We start from the raw sequence: 18733 nt of genomic DNA, 5'->3' as shown, positions 1-18733 counted from the left end.
GTGTGGTGAGGTGGAGTCCGGACAGCAGGAGTTGGCAGAATAGTAACGGGAGCTGTGCCGAGCACGTCTCGTACCGCGTCGCAGGTCCCCACAGTGTTGCCACAGCGTCCGGGATGGCGGAGCAGTGACCGGAGTTGGCGAACGGGACTCTGGTCATAGCCACTGTGGGGAATGGCGGCCTGACGCCATCTGACCTGGGCGCTGTGGAGGAGTGGTTGGCATTTAATGCCTCCGTACGACGGGCGGGTGAGCGGAAGGGCCGTTTGTCCTTTTCGTCGAGGGGTGGCCTCGAGCGAGACGGAGACGATTCGCCCCGCTCGAGGGTAGGTTCGCTACCCTCGAGCGCGGCGGAGATGATTCGCCTCCCCGAGGGTAGGCTCGCTACCCTCGAGTGAGGCGGAGACGTGGGGCGCGGTCGAGGGTCTCGATGGGAGAACTCGAGCGAGACGGAGATCACCCCGCGGGTCCGAGGGGGGTGCGGATGGGCCGCGTGCTTGGCTTTTTTGAGTGCTTTCATTTCTTCCTGATTGGAAGGAGGCCGTAGGCCTTCGTTGGTTCAGTTGCCTAATATGTGTTTGCGTTTTCGGGTGATTTTAGTACCCCGATTAGGGTGCCTCTAATCGTGGTCCCCGACAACGGGCAAAACAAAAGGTGTTTGAGATGAGGTTCGACACATATGCGGCATCATATGATAACCTACCTCACATGCTGTCAGCAATTGTGCAGAGAAATCCTGGAAGCGCGACTGATACCTACATTGTACCGAGTTTGTATGGGGGACCTGGATTTCTGCTCCGTGCTTTCTTTTGCCTTGGTGCATGTGTGAGGGCATTTATGTATTGTCTTCCTGTTCTGTGTATCGACGGCACATTCTTGACAGGGAAATATTAGAGGACAATACTGACAGCGATTGGAGTTGATTGCAACAAGCAGGTGGTTCCCAGCGCATTTGTTTTTGTTGAGAATGAGAACACAGAGAGCTGGTACTGGCTCCTTGAACGTGTGAAGATTCACGTTGTTGCTGCAAGGCCTGATGTTTGTCTCATTAGTAACAGACATGCAGGTCTTCTAGCAGCAATAAGGCAACTACATGAAGGAAGTCGAGGACAACCTCCTCTATGGCCAGATGTTGTGAGTAGGTGGTGCATAAAGCATATAGGTGTAAACTTTTATAAGCGCTTCAAGAATAAGGAACTTATGAATTTGTTCAAGAGGTTGTGCACTCAGAATCAGCAGCGGAAGTTTGATGCTTTGTGGCAGGTGTTAGATAACATGTGCGCTGAGCTGCTAAAGGAACAGGCCTCAACCTCCAGCCGTAGACGTTCAGGTGGCGGACCTTTCACACAGTGGATCAAGGATGCACCAAAAGAGAAGTGGTCAATTCTATACGACACTGGTGGACGTCGATATGGGATCGAGACAAACAACCACGCAGAGTGTTACAACATGGTAATGCGTCATGTTCGTGGATTTCCTCATGTTGGCATAGTTGAGTTCATCATGTACGGATGCACAAGGTACTTCAGAGAGCGGTACCAGGCAGCTACTGTCTTACTTAATGATCCACGAGTGGTTTTTTGTAATATGGTCACTAAATACATGAAAGAAAAGATTGAAAAGGCTCACTATCACAGAGTGGTCTCCATGGGCACAAAGGATCAAAGGTTTGAGGTTTTATGTAAGGACAGGACAGGTCAGGGTGTCCGCAGACAAAGGGTGGTTCAGGATTGCTTGATAACGCCGGAAGGCAAGTTGTTTTGCAGATGCAAGAAGTCACAACTTCTTCACTTACCATGCTCCCATGTCATTGCGGCATGTTCAGAATCTGGATTGGACGCTGGGGTTTTTGTTTCTGAATATTACAGAAAAGAAACCGCTGTGCACACTTGGGGCCATGAGATATATGGCATAGGCAGTCTGTGATCATTCACTACACAAAATATCCCTCCAATGTACATTCCCAATCCAGATGCTAGGAGAGGGGTAGGTCGACGGCAGACACTTCGTATCCATAGCGGAATGGATGAGTCTGAGGCAGGAAAGGAGAAAAAACGATGCAATCTGTGTGGAGCAGACAGTCACACTTACAAGAAGTGCCCTAAAATGCATGAAGATAATACTGGTGCCGAGGTTGGACCTTCTGGGAATCCCACCGATGGACTGCCTCCGGATTTTGGAGCCCGTCGCGTTTAGATTTCGTTATGTATGGATATGTATTTGAACTAGATGTATGGATATGTATTCCCATCTGTATGTGACAATTATATTTCGTTATGTATGGATATGTATTTGAACCAGATGGTAGCATGTAACAATACGAATGTATTTGTGTAGTAAGGTTTCTTGGTTGCAATTCTAAATGTGTAGGTTACTTGAATTAGATTGCTAACTGAATGTAGTTTACTGAAAACAGAAGGATAAGGTAGGTTACGAACCATAAATTCCCGGCTTGTAATACAATTTTGTAAACAATTCTACGATTACAAAGCATAGTCCTAAGGCGTTCGCACTACTACGGTAAATAACGCTGCGACCTTTGCTGTAAACTAGGTACTTTAACAATGAAAAACAATGGCATATGCAACACGGTAACCTCGTGTTGTGACTAAACCTGACATGCCTTAGGAAATGTAAAATGCCGGGATTACATGATGGTGCTTTACTGAGTGCACCAGTGATATTTTCCCTTCCTAATAGCTTCAAGCCCTACGTCCTTAGCATGGCGGGCCCTCTCTCGCTTCCTCTCCCTGTCAGCTTCACGTTCCTCTGCCTTCTGACGTTCCACTTCTGCAATCCTCTTCTGAATCTCTTCCTGATCTTTCTTGCGCTTCTCCTCCATCTGTTCTTCATGCAGTATTCGTTGCCACCTTTGTGCAGGCCACCTTGCTTGACACTCAACATGGTCCTTATCCTGCTGAAATTGCTCGGTGTCTAACCACTGCACGAAATCACATAGAGGCGGTGGAGTCTTTCCCCAAATCATATTAGAAGTCATTACCAGATCCGAAAGTGGCAAACTCTGATAGTGTTTTGTAGTACCTTTGCTCGATTCTTGCCGTAATGCTTGGGCGGATCATACTCGTAATTCTCGCACATGAAGAACCTCATGCCAAAATCGTCCCCCAAAACCCTGGATTTCATTAGCTTGCACAAGGATCCGCAAAAGCACATAGACACCTGGACTCCTTGGGGATTGTTTCCCTCATCTTACTCCGTGGAATGTAGGTGGATCCTGAGGAGGCCATGGTGTTGAGCTCTGGCAATCACAAGTGCGCAATCAGATTGCTAATGTACTGTATAACTGATTGCTAATCTACTGTGTCAACAAAAATAATTACAATATAATCTATTTGTAAAGCGTAGAAGAATTTTGGTTACCTGCAGTTGCCGGCTCGAAAATCCGACAGGGCTTCGCCTCTCTCCCTCCCTCCCTCTCTTTTCTTGGTTTTTGGAATTTTAGTGATGCAAATGAGGGGTGGGAGGACCAACCAACCCTTATATAAGGGTGGGGGAGCTGGTCGCCCTGCTGCCGGGCGACCGATCCTCCAGGGGCTTTTCTGCAAAAAAATTCGCGAAATTTTTGCAGAAAAGCCCCTGCCGCTCTGCAGCGGGGCAACCAGGTCCCGGCAGCCCGGCAGCGGGGCGGCCGGGTATATTTCTGTAAATTTCGAAAACAAAATATATTTTTGTAAAAAACAAAAATATAAAAATATAAAAATAAAAAAAACCGCCGCAACAGCCGCGCCCAACACGGCCACAGCCGCCTGATCTCGACGCTCCTCCCCACGACAGCCGAGCCCTAGCACCGGCGACGCCGGCACTGCAGCACTAGAGCCATCCCCAAACGGCGAATCCCCTCACGGCAAACAGGTGACTTGTGTGACTCCATCTCAATCCTTCTTTGGAATGGCAAATTGCAAGCGTAGATTCACCGATTCAGTGATTAATTGGCGTGTCCGTAGTCCATGGGCGTGTGATTCCGTTGTCAGGGATTGCTTAGCTTAGGCTGAAAATTGGAATTTCCGTTTTTAGTCCGAATTGTACTCTACTCCATCTCGATCCCGTTTTCGAATTGCAAGTTGCAAGTTCACTTATTCCGTGATTATTATACTTTGGAAAAAGTCCAAATTACTCCCCTCAAGTATAACCAAAGTCTGAATAACCCCCTAAACTATGTTTTGGTTCCTTTTACCCCTTAAACTATGTCATTTGGTTCATTTTACCCCTTAACGGAATTTGTTCTTTTTATTCCACCACATATAAGTTGAATCTTAATTTAAAATTTTGCATGGTGGTAGTGGATATCACAATGCATTTTAATAAAATGTATTATGAATTTTTCATCAATATGTTTTATATAATTTGAATTTCAAGAATGAATTTATTAGTAAATATCTTACTCTATCAAATAATGATGAAAAAAATGATGATATATTTTTCTAAAATATGTTATGATGTCCGCTATCATCTTGTAAAAAACCAACTTAAGATTCCACTTGTGTGTGGAGAAACAAAAAAGAGAAATTCCATCGAGGGGTAAATTGTACCAAATGATATAGTTTGGGGGGTAAAATAAACTAAAACATAGTTTGGGGGGTTATTTGGACTTTGGTCATAGTTCAGGGTAGTAATTTGGACTTTTTCCTTATACTTTTGGTTATTTTATACTCCTGTACTGAATTGCTGGAGAATTTTGTAGTTGGGTTACCGTATTATTTATTGGATTATACAGTTTTCATATCGGAAATTTTTGCTAGGCATACCCTATAGGTCCATGGTGGTTACACTTGGCACGGCGGGGGCGGCAGAGGGCAGCCACGATGACGTGGATTCGGACCACAGGAGTGCTCTGAAAGATGTTGGCTGTGTTCTGGGTCGCCTGGCCGGAGCACTGGCCGCAGCAGGGGGTGTTTTTGGCACAGTTGGCAGCTCCCGTTGCAGTGCCTCCGGCAATCTCTGTGGGATAGCTGAGATTATCAACGACGACGTTGGCGGCCCTGCAGGCCTCTGTCTCGCCGGCGATACGTTTGAACACAGTGGCAGGGTTTTGGTCCGTGTTGGCGATGGCCGTCCAGTTAGGTCTGTATCTCACAACTGTCTTCATGTTTATTTGAATTTCAAATGATTAGTTGTTTGCTTCGGTAGATCTGGCAGGCAATCTCATCCTAGCAAAGTATAGGTAGGGTAGGAAGTCAAAGGGTACTGTATTTGCACGATTCCAAGGCTTGCTTGCTTAGGTTACCCTTTTCATCTTAAAGCTGCAATCTTTTATCATAAATTTGGTGTTTGGACTATACGAAGTGTGTTTGTTTTGACTGCTGTGGTGAATTTGTTGACCAAAAGGGTTGCAGTAGTGAACCTTGCCATGAAGCTGTCGCAACACTACAATATTTTCAGAGTTTTAGCATATTTTTTGTATAGCTCGTCCTGCTATATTTTAATTTCTACTATCCATCAGTCCTCCTGGCTGCAGGGGCGGGCCTACCTTATAGCAAGGGTATTCAACTGAATAACTATTATTTGTGGCAAAAAAATTTTATATATGTAGTGTATCATATATATAGAGCGAAAATATGAATATTACACAAAATAATAAGCTTCCAAACTTCTAGTTTTCTACTCGTGTTGAAAAATCATAGCAGCCCACATCCCACCCCTCCTCACTTGATGGCCCACAGGTCCATTAGTGGTCAAGTAGCCAGTGACCTAGCTTGACCGACAGGCCAAGCATCCATGCACCCTCTCGGTCCCTCGATTCCCAATCCCCATCTGCAAGACCCTAGCTCCTCGAATCGATGATCACGGCGGCGAGGACGCAACGAGACCAAATGGAGGTAGGGGCTCGTCGGTCGTGAGGATGAACGTCTGTAGGGGCTCCGGGCGAACGGCGTCACAGGCTTGGCAGCCCGGGCGGGCCATGAGACGCGGGCAGCGACCAGGCTAACCGCAGCTAGGCAGGAGTGCAGGGTTTGGGCGTGCATGACATGGCGCACGCGGCCAGGGCATGGCACTGCCCCTTCTCTAGTGCGGCAGGGCCTGCACAGCTCCGCCGCTCCAGCAGTCCGTGCCCTTTGGAGTGTGAGCGAGCAACCAGAAGCGGGTCTGAGTGAAATCAAAACCTGAGCGCAAAGTGAGTTGACTAGTGATAAATTTGATCTTAAGTTTGAAAATTATCATTATAGTTCATAAAATTTGGCTTTTCAAAACAAATTACATCTTTTGAAATTTTGAATACCCATCTCTCAAATTCTAGGCCCGCCCCTGCCTGGCTGTGCACCTATCTTATTGTGATGTCATAAATTTAATTGGAAGACTTGGCATCGTCTTTTGCAGTATTGGAAAAGGAAACAACCTTGTGTGCAGAAGTGTGGGATCAAGTGATTGGGCAAAAAAACCAATCTACCGACCAAATTTTCAACTTGATGACCTCCCAGAGGTATGCTAAAACTTCTTGTTTAAAGCTGTTATTAAGAGTGAATTAAATTTCCGAACTTGGGAGAGCGACGAGGATACATCATTTCTTTGCCGCAGGATATGCTGCGCAGGGTATTTTCAAAATTGCAGTTTAATGAGGTTGTTAGAACCAGTGTTCTGTCAAGCAATTCGAGGCATATGTGGACAGTTTCTTCCAAATTAAGTCTTGATTGTGTTGCAATATGTGGCGGGCATCGATATTTCTGTAGCAAACAGAAATATACCCAGAGATTCATTGACGGTGTTAATGCAGTGTTGCGACAGCTTCATGGCAAGGTGTTTGAAGATCTTGAGATCAAAGTTGAATTTAATAGCTTACTAGTTGATCATCTCAACAGTTGGATTAGTTTTGCTGTATCTTCACTTGTGAAGAATCTAGCACTGGATTTAGCTCCAGCTGAATTTGTGGCTGTTAACGTTCGAGATAAAAAATTTGTCGATGTTAAGGATAGGTACATGTTTCCCATTGAACTTTTCGACAGTGCAAGCATATCCCGAATACGACATATTCAGCTTAGTTGTGTATCCTTTAGACCACCTTCCCCATATAGGGGTTTCCCAAACTTGAGGAAGCTTGATCTGGAATTATTTGATGCATCTGAAATGGATCTTGATGAGGTGCTGTCAGGTTGTTCTAATCTTGAGTGGCTGAGCTTCTATAGATGCGATGTGAATGATGAATTAAAGGTGAAACAGCCATTGTCCCGGTTGCTGTACTTGCGTATCGTGCATTGCAACATTAAAAAGGTAGTGTTATGTGCAGAAAATCTCAAGACTTTGGAATACCATGGAGGGAGGCTACCTATTGAACTTGGTCAAGTTAAGCAACTCGAAACAGCAGAACTTCGCCTATATGGTATCACTTTTGAATATGTCCTCACTGAGCTTCCAGATTTTATTTGTTGTGTGCAAAATTTGACTTTCCAGACTAGTTATCTACCATTAGAGGTACGTTTTTGCAGCATATTGCGAGTCTTATCTCATTATCCACTTTTTATTTGACAGTTTTCTGTCTTGCAGAAGCCCTTATTGCTGGAAAACATTGGCAGCTTTCCTCAGCTGAGATTTTTACGGTTGACACTCCTTGTAAGATATCGTGATAATGACAATATTCTCTCATGGGCATCCTTCCTTAGGGCTGCCGCTTTGATTGAGGAACTTGAGATGCATGTAAGTACTCTATCCGGGCAGCACTCTGCTAGAAGTGATCGCTTGCATCTGCAGTTCTGCATACTCTTATTTTGTTTGTTATAATTTTAGTTTTGTTTTGGAGATTTTTTCCCCCATCTTACTTTACTATTTGAACTCTCTGCAAATTCACCAAAGATTTTATTTTTAATAATTCAAATGTTTAGTTTGGAGACTTTCGATAAGAAGGAAATGAGGTACTATCCAGATGCCTACCACAGCAGCGTGCCTATGCAATGAATATCCTAGAAGATAAATTGCACTACATGTCCTTACTTGCGACTTGCGTGCAAATAGGTCTAATCAGACATTGTAGGCTTGTAGCATGCTATTTGCTTGTCAGCTTGTCTGCTTAACGCTTAGGGTTGTTGATCATCATATATATGTACTTCATGTTGATACAAACATCTCTGCCATTATGCTATTTACTGGTGCTTTTTCCACCTTTCCACTAGCTGGATGGGTGAGCATTAAAAGGTGTAAAGTTAGCTCATAGCAGTACGTCTCTATTAAGTTAAATTTTTATTTAATAAATTCTTCCATTAACCAAAGTTGAGTAGATGAAAAAATTTCCCTTGAAATTCCATGAGTGGAAATAAATACTTCCATTAACTTAAGTCGAGAGTAGATGAAGTTTTGCCCTTAAACTTCCATGAGCAGAAATGTAACTTTGACATAGCTGACTGCAAATACACTGACCAACGCTGTTCTTTCTTTGTGTTATTGCAGTTTGATGTACATTTTGTTGGCTTCGGATGGGGAAATTTCAAGATTCTTCCACCTTGTTTATATAATTATCTAAGGAAAGTGCATTTCACAGGATTTAATGGGGTTAAGGGGCAACGCGAATTCCTATTACATATAGTGGAAAATGCCCCTGCACTGAAGGTTTTAACTATAGATCCAAAGAAGAAGTTGGGTCTTTGTAACTGTAAGCCTTCAGATTTCGTAGCCTGTAGAGCTAAAGTAAGAAGTGAGCTTAAGGGAAAACTCTCACCTGGCACAGAAGTCAACATTCTTTAGGAATTCGTTTAGAGTGAGTCTGTGCAAGAGGCCGAATGAAGTGTAGTCTAGGTGCAGGCGCAGCTACCATGGCAGTTGTGCGTTTCTATTGTCCAGGCCTATGTTTGGAGAAATTAATTAATGCAAATCATTTAGTTTGTCTTTGTAAAATTGTGTAAGGCATTCGTTTTGCACTTTTGTGATGCTGACCGTCCTGCTGATGTTGACTTTGGATCAAGACGGTTATTTTCTCCGATAAGGAACTGGACATAGTTTAGCGCTGTAGTGAAAGATGGGAATCGCCATCCTCTTACAGTAAAAAACTAAAAATCATTTTTAACCTTGTTCAATATATATGCAAGTATCTTTTGCCATTGACCATTTTTCTACCTAATCTGCCGATAGCTTTTCCTTTGGTTGGCAACGGGTAGTCAATCAAAGAGCTCGGTCAGTTTGTCAGGTTTGTAAACCTTCGGCAGAATCCGAAGATCCGAAGAGGGAATCTTTCCGAAATCCAATTCATGGACTTGGTGCCATTGCTACCTTCAGGGCAAACGTGAATGTGACGAGAAAGGCTCGAGCCGGCGAGGGGCGCCGCTCCATGGCGCGCGAGGTGTTCCGGATCGCCCTGGGATACGGCGCGGTCAATTCGCCGACGAGGCGGACGCCGTCGCGGTGGCGCAAGGCCTGGCCGGCGCACGCCGCTGGTGGACCTGCTCGCATCGCCTGGACGGAGTTGGACAGCGAAGAGCAGAACGAGCGCGTGATCATGGTCTGCGACCATCCGGGCGGGCGCTACTGAACAAGCGCGCGGCGGAACCGCCGGCTCGCGTTCCAGGCGTGCTCCGCGAGATCGGCATGGTGGACCTGGCGGCACGGCATCGCCGCGTCGTGCTCCGCGGCGGCCGGCATGCGGGCGGCGCGGCGCGCGGCGATCCGCGGACTTCGAAGAGCGAGGAAGGCGATCCGGGTAGATTGGCAATCTTCATCTACGAGGTGGAGTTATGGGTGCCGTCGCAATTGCGTGGTTCGACGCCGACGGCGAGCTACCGCGCGTGCTGGGGGACCTGCTCGCCTGGACGGCGTTCCAAGGCAAAGCGATCAACCTGGGCGTGATCAAGTCTGCCGCGACTAACTGACTCGCTAACCTGATGTGGACGACTGGTGTCAGAAACCTCGAACTCCCAGTCTCCCACTCCCACAAGTTGGAGAAATCATGGAAAGAAAATTCAGAGGGAAAAACGGCGTGTCTATTCATCGCGCGTGCGGGTGCGAGCTCCTGTCGCAGAAGGAAGAGAGGAAGAAGAAGCACCGCTACTGTTCATCTTCCTCGCAGAGACGAGCGCGCCGGTGAGGGGTGGGAGGTGGGGGAAGGTCGGCCGGGGGTGGGAGGTGGGGGGAGCGGCCGCCGGCGAGGTAGACGGCGGGCGGGGTGGTGGAGGGCGGCGGCGGACCTTTAGGGTTTCGGGTTGCCAGGACTTCCAATGGCCGGCGGCCGTAGAAGAGGGGGCCAGGGCGGCGGAGGACCGGCGGCGGCGGCGGCGGCGGTTTGGCCGGCGGAGGGCGCGGCGGCTCGGGAGCGCCGCCGGCCGGGCAGGGCCGGACAACCGGTGGGCGGTGGCCGGCGGCGGGGGCGAGGAGAAAGCCGCGCGGCGCGGCAACGAGCTCGGTTAGCGTGGCGGCGGTGGAGGGCGGCGGCGGAGGCGGCGGAGGTGCCGGAGGCGGCGCCGGAGCCGGGGGAGCGACGGCGGAGGCGCTTCTGCGATGGGTCGTCCCCAAGTCGCAAAGCGCGACAAATACACGTCCCCGGGAAAAACGCACCACTGATGTCATGGCTGATCAGGAAGGAAGGATTCAAACATTCAGTGTTAGCTGGGGCCGTCAGAATTGCTGTTGCTACATTTAAACAATGGGTGGAGAGAAGAAAATTGCTTTTCAGTAATAAGTACTCATGATAGTCATGATCATGAACCTGTTAACTCTTCATTTTTCATTGTTAGTTAGCAGCCAGGTACTACATAAACTGAAATCCAATTAACCAATGTATTTCTATTGCGTTAAACACAGCCTGGTGTAGCATAGGAAAGGTCGTTTGAGAATGGACATGGCAACAGAAAACTGAGCTGTGTGCCAAGTATCTGCTGCATCCAAGCGCAAGCTTGTGTGCAGTTCGTCAGTCTCTGCTACATTGACCATGCATTTTGGTCGTTGAAATGGCGGTTGGAACTGCTATGATCAGATCTTGTTATATTTTATTGTACTTGTAAGCAATGGGCCACCAGATTAGTGTCAATGTCAGCTTCAGTTTCAGTGTTAGCAGCTGCGATGAAGGTGTCAATATGTGGTGGTATATTTGGTCTGCACATATGAAAATAAGATGGAGCCTCTTCATACACGGAGTTACTGACATACATCTACACACTTAAAACCTTTGCAGCTCTTGCTGCTGATATAGTACAACACATGACATTCAGGAAGATACATTGCACTGCTGATATAGTACATACGCTTACAGCTCTGCACATATATGAGCGAAATCTGAAAGATATACTGCACATTACGGATAACAGCATCATGGTTGACTGCATCCGGGTACTACCTGCCGCGCAAATGCGTCAGACTTCGCGAGCAGAAATTAATGTTCCAGATGAACGGTGTTGAGATCGGCGAGGAGCGCCGCACGACGGCGCGAGACATGTTCCGGCTCGCCCTGGGGCACGGGCACACGGCGGAGTCGACTCATCGACGAGGTTGACGCCGTCGAGGTGGCGCGGCCCGACGCCGACCGCAAGGTGCAAGGCGTGCTGCGCCGGCCGGTAGACCTTCAAAGAGCAGAGCAAAACTGCGCGTGATCATGGTCTGCGACCGACCGGGCGGGTGCGCTGGACGCGACGCCGCTGCAGAAGGGGGGCGGCCGGATGCACGGGACGAACCCGCCGAGATCGCCGCGGCGCTCGTGCTCTGAGCCGGCCGGCATGCATGCGGGCGGCGCCGGCGACCTGGGCGTGGTGAGTGGTGACCCGCGCGGACTCCCACGAACGAGGAAGACAGAAGAGAAGCCTTCTGTGATTTATATGCTCGTCGATCCCAGCCGGTAAACATTGATCCAACGGTTAGTATAGCACCCAGGGGTGGACGGTATTTCATTCACCGTCCACCCCGGACGGTATTTGATTTGCCGACCGCCCCGGGTTCCGTCCGCCTCTCGCCACCGCCCGCCTGGCCGCCATCAACGTCGACGGCGGACAACGCCGGCAAGCCGTCGCGAGCTCCGCCGCGTTATGACGCGCGGAGGCAGGAGGTTCAAGAGGCCGCCGAGCCGCCTCTGGGACTGGGTCCTCCTCGTGCCCATCCTAACCGTCCTGCCTCCCGCTCGGCGCTGGGGGCCATGCCCGCCACCGCGCCAGGGCGTTCGCGCACCACACCTCGGCGGCACTGTTCGCTTCAGCTGCGGGGAGCTCGATAAGAAGCGCCTCGGAGATGGGCACAGGATGGCGCGTGAGGTGTTCCGGGCGGCGCTCCGATCCTGGGGGACGAGGACGGCACGGTCACCTGTCTTCATCGACGAGGTGGACGCCGTCGCGATGGCCTGGCGCGATTCGACGCCGACCGCCAGCTGCAGAGCAACGAACTCGCCATCCAGGAATGCGCGGCGGGGAGAAGGCGGTGGACGTCCGGCAACGTGCACCTGGAGGGCCTGTCAGCGCGGCAAGACGGAACGGCCGGGCGCCGCTGACATCGCCGCGGTGGTCTTCTTCGAGGCCGGCGGCATGCCGGCCGCGCGCTTTCCGGCTGGGACTTCGGCGACCTCTTGGGTCGTCTCACTCACCTCAGGCGACCTCGCTGTGCTCGTCGTTGTTGACAAACACAGACGATATGCTTTCGGGTCCGCGTGTTGGCGTTGGTGAGGGAGCGAGCTGTCCAGTGTGCGTCGTCTCCGCCGTGTCCCTTGTCGCACTGACATGCCGACGATGCCATTTGCTTTTTAAGCGTACGTGCAACACCGTGTGCTCGCAGTCGCAGATCCACTTCCTAATCAAGGAATGAAAAAAGTATCGTTGGTTCACTAATGCGTTTTCAAGGAGTGAGATCTGCTGTTTTTTTTCACACCATTTGCTTTTCAAGATAAGCATGAACAACAGCACAACTGCAGCGTGCAGCAGCCCACAGGTTTGATCAGGAAACCGACGCACATCAAATTCCAGACACAATCACACAACATATTTTCTTTGGAAAATATAATTAAAGCATTATTAGACAGGCAAAGGTAAAATGTCAAGCTGAGGGAGTCCTACAGAAGTTAGAGTTGCAGCACTGCAGAAGCCTACCACAGACAGGCTGCGACAAGAGAACTGCAAGAGAGAACTATAGCTGAAAACTCAAACATGCACCAGTATACCACAAACTAATACAGAGAGCCCAGATAAACTGGACACACTTTTCACCAATCACCAATCATGGTCCACGCTCTATAGCCCAGATACAAATTTTGCAACCTGTGCTGTGACAAGTGACAACAACACGCAGCTTACGTTTGATAATAGATAGTAAATATGAGCTAGACTGATAGCAAACCAAACACAATGTTGGCTGCAAACTTACAATGTTTAGAGATATTTAAAGTAAAGACTGGACAGATAGGTTGTTCCAGACACATACGGGTATACATAGTAAGTAAGGTACATGTCCAGTGCCAACGAGTACTTCAGAATATAACTGAGCATCTAATCTAACATATACTAAATTTGCAACTGAGCACCTACAGTCGCCAGTCGCCTGACATGAGCGCTTCATCATCTTTGGAATATTATTCCTGAAACACAGCTGAAAACAAAGAATCAAAGGAATGAAAATTGCAAGCATCAGAAAGAGACGAGCAGATGCTTACCAATGCCCTATGCGCAAGCACCAGTCGCTGGGCTTAACCTCAGTAGAAACCACCAGGCATGGGCATGTCATCAAAGTTCCAAAGCTGCACGCTGATATACCCATCCTGGGATTCATCAGAGCCCAAAAAGGTGTTGCTTGAGTAATCTGAACTGTCCATCAGGAAATTCATAGGCTCGAACTCCGAGAAACCAAAATTAGCGTTTCCTGTTATAGGAGGCATAGGCAACATAGCATTAGTGGTGCCCTGGAGGAATACAGACTCATGAACCTCTGTGTCAAGGTGGGAACAGGTGCAAGAACAGATGTTGTGTCAGTGGTCCTGGGGTTATTCTCCAGGCTGAAGCATGAGCAAATAAAGGAGTTCCTACCTTGGTCAGAGGACAGGTTCACCAAAGGTTCCTGAATGTTTTGAGTCTGGATGAATGGCTCCGGTATGGTGTGGTCCACAACAGGGTAGTAATCTGCATTTGAGTTGGTCATGTTGTTTGTAATCAGCTCCTCCTCAGTGTCCATCTTGGCCACTGGGACCTCATCTGGGAAGTTGAGCTTGGCCTTGATGCCACGAATCCTGAGTGCCGCAGCATCATAAGCTCTTGCAGCTTCTTCAGGAGTGTTGTAAGTACCGAGCCAGACACGAACACCTTTGCTAGGATCTCTGATTTCAGCTGCCCATTTACCCCATGAGCGCTGGCGGATACCCCTGAACTGGTTCTTTCTCTTCCTCCCATCGGAGCCATCAACACCAGTTGCAATTGTGTTTAATCCATCTGACGACAGGAAAGGCATTAACCATTCCAAGAAAAGTTGGAAGTACGTTACTATACCATAGCACAAACTTAGAACTGAAGCATTAATGATGCATTGAACTAGAGCATGTGAACTCTACCAGACCGGCACAAAAATTCAGATTGTGTTTATAAAAGATCTTCAGAACAAAATCCATCTACGTCCCTATCTTCATTTAGAAATATTAAAGCTAATGCAGGATGGTCATTTCCCCCCGCTCAACAGGTAAATCTAAACATCAATGGGTAACTTTAAGAGGTAAATATCTCTGTTCGCTGTGCTGTGGCTGGTGGCTGGTGATGATTTGTTGTGAGAGAAAAGTACTGCTGGCTGGCTGGTGGCTGCTGCCTGGTGCTGATTTGGTATGAGAGAAAAACACTGTTGGCTGGATGCAGCGAACAGAGTAATAATGCAATCTAGACGACTTCCAGAACACACAATACATATGCATGGTTGAGTCGGGGTGGAAATCTGATAAACACAAGATCCATGATGAACAACTGGTAAAGGAAGGAGCCAAATCAGATAGGTGATAAATTTTCTTTTTTCTTTTTTTTCCAAGTTAAGTATCGTATCTACTGATCTACATAGCATCATTCATGAAAACAAGGTATCGCTGCACTAACCAAGATTGCATGTTTAAACCGAAGTCCTACCAAAGAAATGAAAAAAAAGCAGTACTACAACTTCTTGAAGCCACCGGAGGGAACTACTGCAAGCTGTGTGAATTTAGTTTCTCACTTCTCCAAGATCCAAGCAACAACATCCCCGTATACGTACAGGATGCAAATCTACTCCTGGGATACTGGATACCAAACGCGCTCAAGCAATCGTACGACCCAAAAATCACACCAATCAAACGATAGAGTAGCTAAGAAATCGCACGTGTTTCTCGCCCTCCTAGCCAAACGACACAGGTAAAAAAATCAACGCCAAGTGTTAACGACACAGGCCGGTAAATAAATCGACGCCAAGTTAAGTGTTAACAACACAGGTAAAATAAATCAACGCCAAGTCAAGTGTTAACGACACAGGTAAATAAATCAACGCCAATAAGTTAAGTGTTAGTAACTGTTAAGCCATGCCGTACCTCCGGCGATCACGCTCCCGGGCGCGGCGAGGAGCTTGGCCGTGACCTGCCGCCTGCTTGGCGACACGGGGTCGCGGACGACGGCGCCGCCACACATTGCCAGCTGCCGGTACTCACTGACCCGTGGGGCCGCGGGGGGGGGGATTGTCCAGAAGCTGGCAACGTTCGCTTGTCTCGGGATGTGGAGTGCTCGTTGAGTGTGGAATGGCCGGGGGCGCGGGCAAGGCTTTATATAGGCGGTGGGAGGCCGGAGTGGCCGGAGGCCGTGCGATATCGAGTCATTTATAACGCTCTGGGGTTGGATACCAATTCTCTCGCGGTGGATTTGCATCTCTTCACTTGGATACGCATTTCTTCATTTGAGCTTTGAATGCAGTGCCCTTGTCATAGAGAATTTATTTCTGTGGCATCCTGCCATCACAAAATGTGCATCCATTCCATTGTGATGGAGAATTGATGAACTCTGTTAAAGTTAAATGCATATGGGTCGGACAATCATACAGAGCCTGCATGCGTTGCTAACATGTTGCAAAGCTCGAGGATGACAACGAAGATGGAAATGATTGGTAACAATATCAATATGGAAAACGAAAGCAGACAGTTCAGGACTTTCCCCATATTTATGAGATGAACAAATGCAAAATCAAAACAAAAAAAGGATGAAATTAGATGAAAAAAATTAATTTATATGATTTGCTAAAAACACAAGAATGGTACAGGAATTTCCCATTCCCATCTTCACCCCTACCGCTGATTAGGGTTTCGTTGATTTGGGTTAGGGACGGGTGGGGGTTTTAACCCATGGGGCACTAGGGCGAGATCTGTGGTAGTGTTTGCGGCACTAGGGACGGATTAGGGTATCACACATGGTGGTTGATACTGCGGTAGTGTTTGGGTGGTGCAGGAGGAAGGCGGCAGGGGGAGGTAGGTGGGTTGTGGGGCACTAACAAGGGAAGCACTGCGGTGCGGCAGAGCTCTGAGGAGGAGGAGAAAGGAACCATGAAAGGGAAAAATTGGAAGGTCGAAGACGAAGAATTACCTGTGTAGACTAGAGAGATATCTTGGGGAGGCTAACAGTGAGATGATGAAGGTGCCGCTTGTCACGGTGTGTGGTCGGAGACATCCGGCGGACGGTGGAGATGGGAGGTGGATGCTGATGGTCGAGGACGCCATCGCCATCAAAGTTGGGCGAGATCTAGTGGCAAGAGGGTCGCTCAGACGAAGGGGAATTTGTTCAAAGGGTGCGATGAGAGGGTACCGCAAACGATATATATAGTGCGTAAGCAAGAGGGCCGAGCGCGGCGGTAGTGGCTCTGGCGGATACAGTTTCCATTATTATTTCTTTTTTCTGAGAATGATTAGGTGGCAGGGTGCTAAGATGAGGGGGCTCTTGACCGAATGTATCAAAAGAGCCATATCCCTCTAGTGGCGTCGCGAAAATAATTGGAAATAGAACTACATACAACTATAACATTTTCCCAAGGTTGTTTGGAACATGCAAATTTCAGGGATAGCTCTACATACAACTATAACATTTTCCCAAGGTTGTTTGGAACATGCAAATTTCAGGGTGAGCTATCGCATTCTTGTAAGAAAAAGGTATTAGGAAGTCGGTTCGTTAGGATTCTTATGGTGGAACTTGCCTACCCGAATCCAAGTCCTTAACTTAGCACAACAACTTGTATTTTTAATTTCTAGATTTGTTCCATGTATGAGTTGCTATTCTTTAAGTGATTGTGGGGTGGGGGGGGAGGGGTTATGATGTGCACGCGTACGGTCATATGTGTTGAGTGGGCATCTATGTTTGTACGGTGTTTCACAAAAAACTATGTTTGTACGGTGTTTCACAAAAAAAATTATCTAGGGTGGTCAATGTAACCTTTCCTAAACTAACATGAGACGTTAAAGAAAAAAGGTTAAAAAAAGATTTAGTCTAAAAAAACTTGAAGCATAATTGAGGTGGTATCTCCATCTTTGTTGCTCACTATTATATGGGAGTCAATTAGTGCATGTGAATCTCTCAATGCACTTACTCCCTCCAATCTCAAATACAAGGCATCCAACCATTTGAATTTGATCTAAAAAATAAGATGTTTTAGACATATTTAAATATTTCCACATTTAATTCTCCTTAAAATAGGCAAGTTTGAGGGAATGATGGGTGGACTAGTTCAATTGGACTTATTGTTATCCATAACAACTATTAAAACAATACAAAAACAACTTCTCACATCACATCTAAGGGGTACATGCGTCTTTTGCTAGTCCATGCCATGAAAGCTCTAGGATGCCTTGTACTTCAGGACAAAAGGAGTAGGTGGGTCTAAGGCAACTATAAATGTTGGAGATATTCCTAAAAAGCAAACCTGAGATATAATTGCTAGAGATATAATTTAGGTGATACAATATCCAACTATTTTTTTCTCAAACGCGTATCCAACTATATTTGTCACTAGTATTTGGTAGGTAAATTAATGCTTCTAAATCTATGGTTACATCTAGGTGGTTTTAAGGCAATAAATAATACATCTTGAATTGTGATGAGATAGGCGGTTGTGTTGGATCTGCTTACTTTTATGTTATTTATAAAATATAAGTAGTGTACCATACTTTTTTGTTTTTTCCCACGTACTACTATAATTGTTGGAGATATTATCAGAAATATTGTTCCAAATTGAGATATTGATAGAGACACAATTGTGGTGATATCTACGCACATTTGGTCATTTAATATTTGGGACTTGGGAAATCACTTAATGCTTTTGAACCTATATGGTTGCACTTGGTGGGTCTAATGCAATAAATAATGTCTTGGATTGTCTACTCTTTTCCCTTTAATGTGTTGAAAACATCGAAAGAACTTGACCATGTGGGAATATGTGGTCATTTTTATACTTGTGTTGACGATAAAATTTTGCAAGTATAATTTTGATAAGAAGAAATAGAGTCGATGAGGAATCTTAGGGAAGGCTAATGGGTTGTTCGGCCCAAGATGTCAGAAGACCTAGTCAAGACTGACGCTGGCATGGTCAAGGTTCGGTCAAGAGACTAGTCAAAGGTGGCGCAATTGATGGTCACGATTTGGACAAGAGGATGCTGACGTTAGCAGAAGATCTAAGAGTCTGATCTCATTGGAATTGTAAATATAGTAGATCTAGTTATTTCTTTTCTGTCAAGTTTATTGAAGTCATGTTAAGCTATCCTTTAAGTGATTAGTGATGTGCCATAGATAGGGGATAGGATGTGCATGCATAAGTTGATATGCGTTGAGTGGGCATTTATGTTTGTATGGTGCTTCACAAA

At 47.0% G+C, this 18733-nt stretch overlaps 1 protein-coding gene and 1 pseudogene across 1 annotated transcript; one reads left to right on the top strand and one right to left on the bottom strand.

Moving 5' to 3' along the window:
* The first annotated feature begins 3749 nt into the window (after positions 1–3749).
* Positions 3750–8835, top strand: LOC120702901 (FBD-associated F-box protein At5g60610-like). Its single transcript, XM_039986870.1, has 6 exons — positions 3750–3870; positions 4758–5079; positions 6334–6436; positions 6532–7422; positions 7495–7644; positions 8392–8835. The coding sequence occupies exons 2-6, from the start codon at positions 4775–4777 to the stop codon at positions 8683–8685; spliced, it is 1743 nt and encodes a 580-aa protein (XP_039842804.1). The 5' UTR covers positions 3750–3870; positions 4758–4774; the 3' UTR covers positions 8686–8835.
* A 4756-nt stretch (positions 8836–13591) lies between these two features.
* LOC120701830 lies at positions 13592–15527 on the bottom strand (annotated as a pseudogene).
* Between the last annotated feature and the right edge of the window lie 3206 nt (positions 15528–18733).

This window comes from Panicum virgatum, chromosome 4K, assembly GCF_016808335.1.
Source record: "Panicum virgatum strain AP13 chromosome 4K, P.virgatum_v5, whole genome shotgun sequence".
NCBI classification, from domain to species: Eukaryota; Viridiplantae; Streptophyta; class Magnoliopsida; order Poales; family Poaceae; genus Panicum; species Panicum virgatum.
The sequence above is the reverse complement of the archived record's forward strand: the minus strand, read 5'-3'. Positions and strand labels throughout refer to the sequence as shown.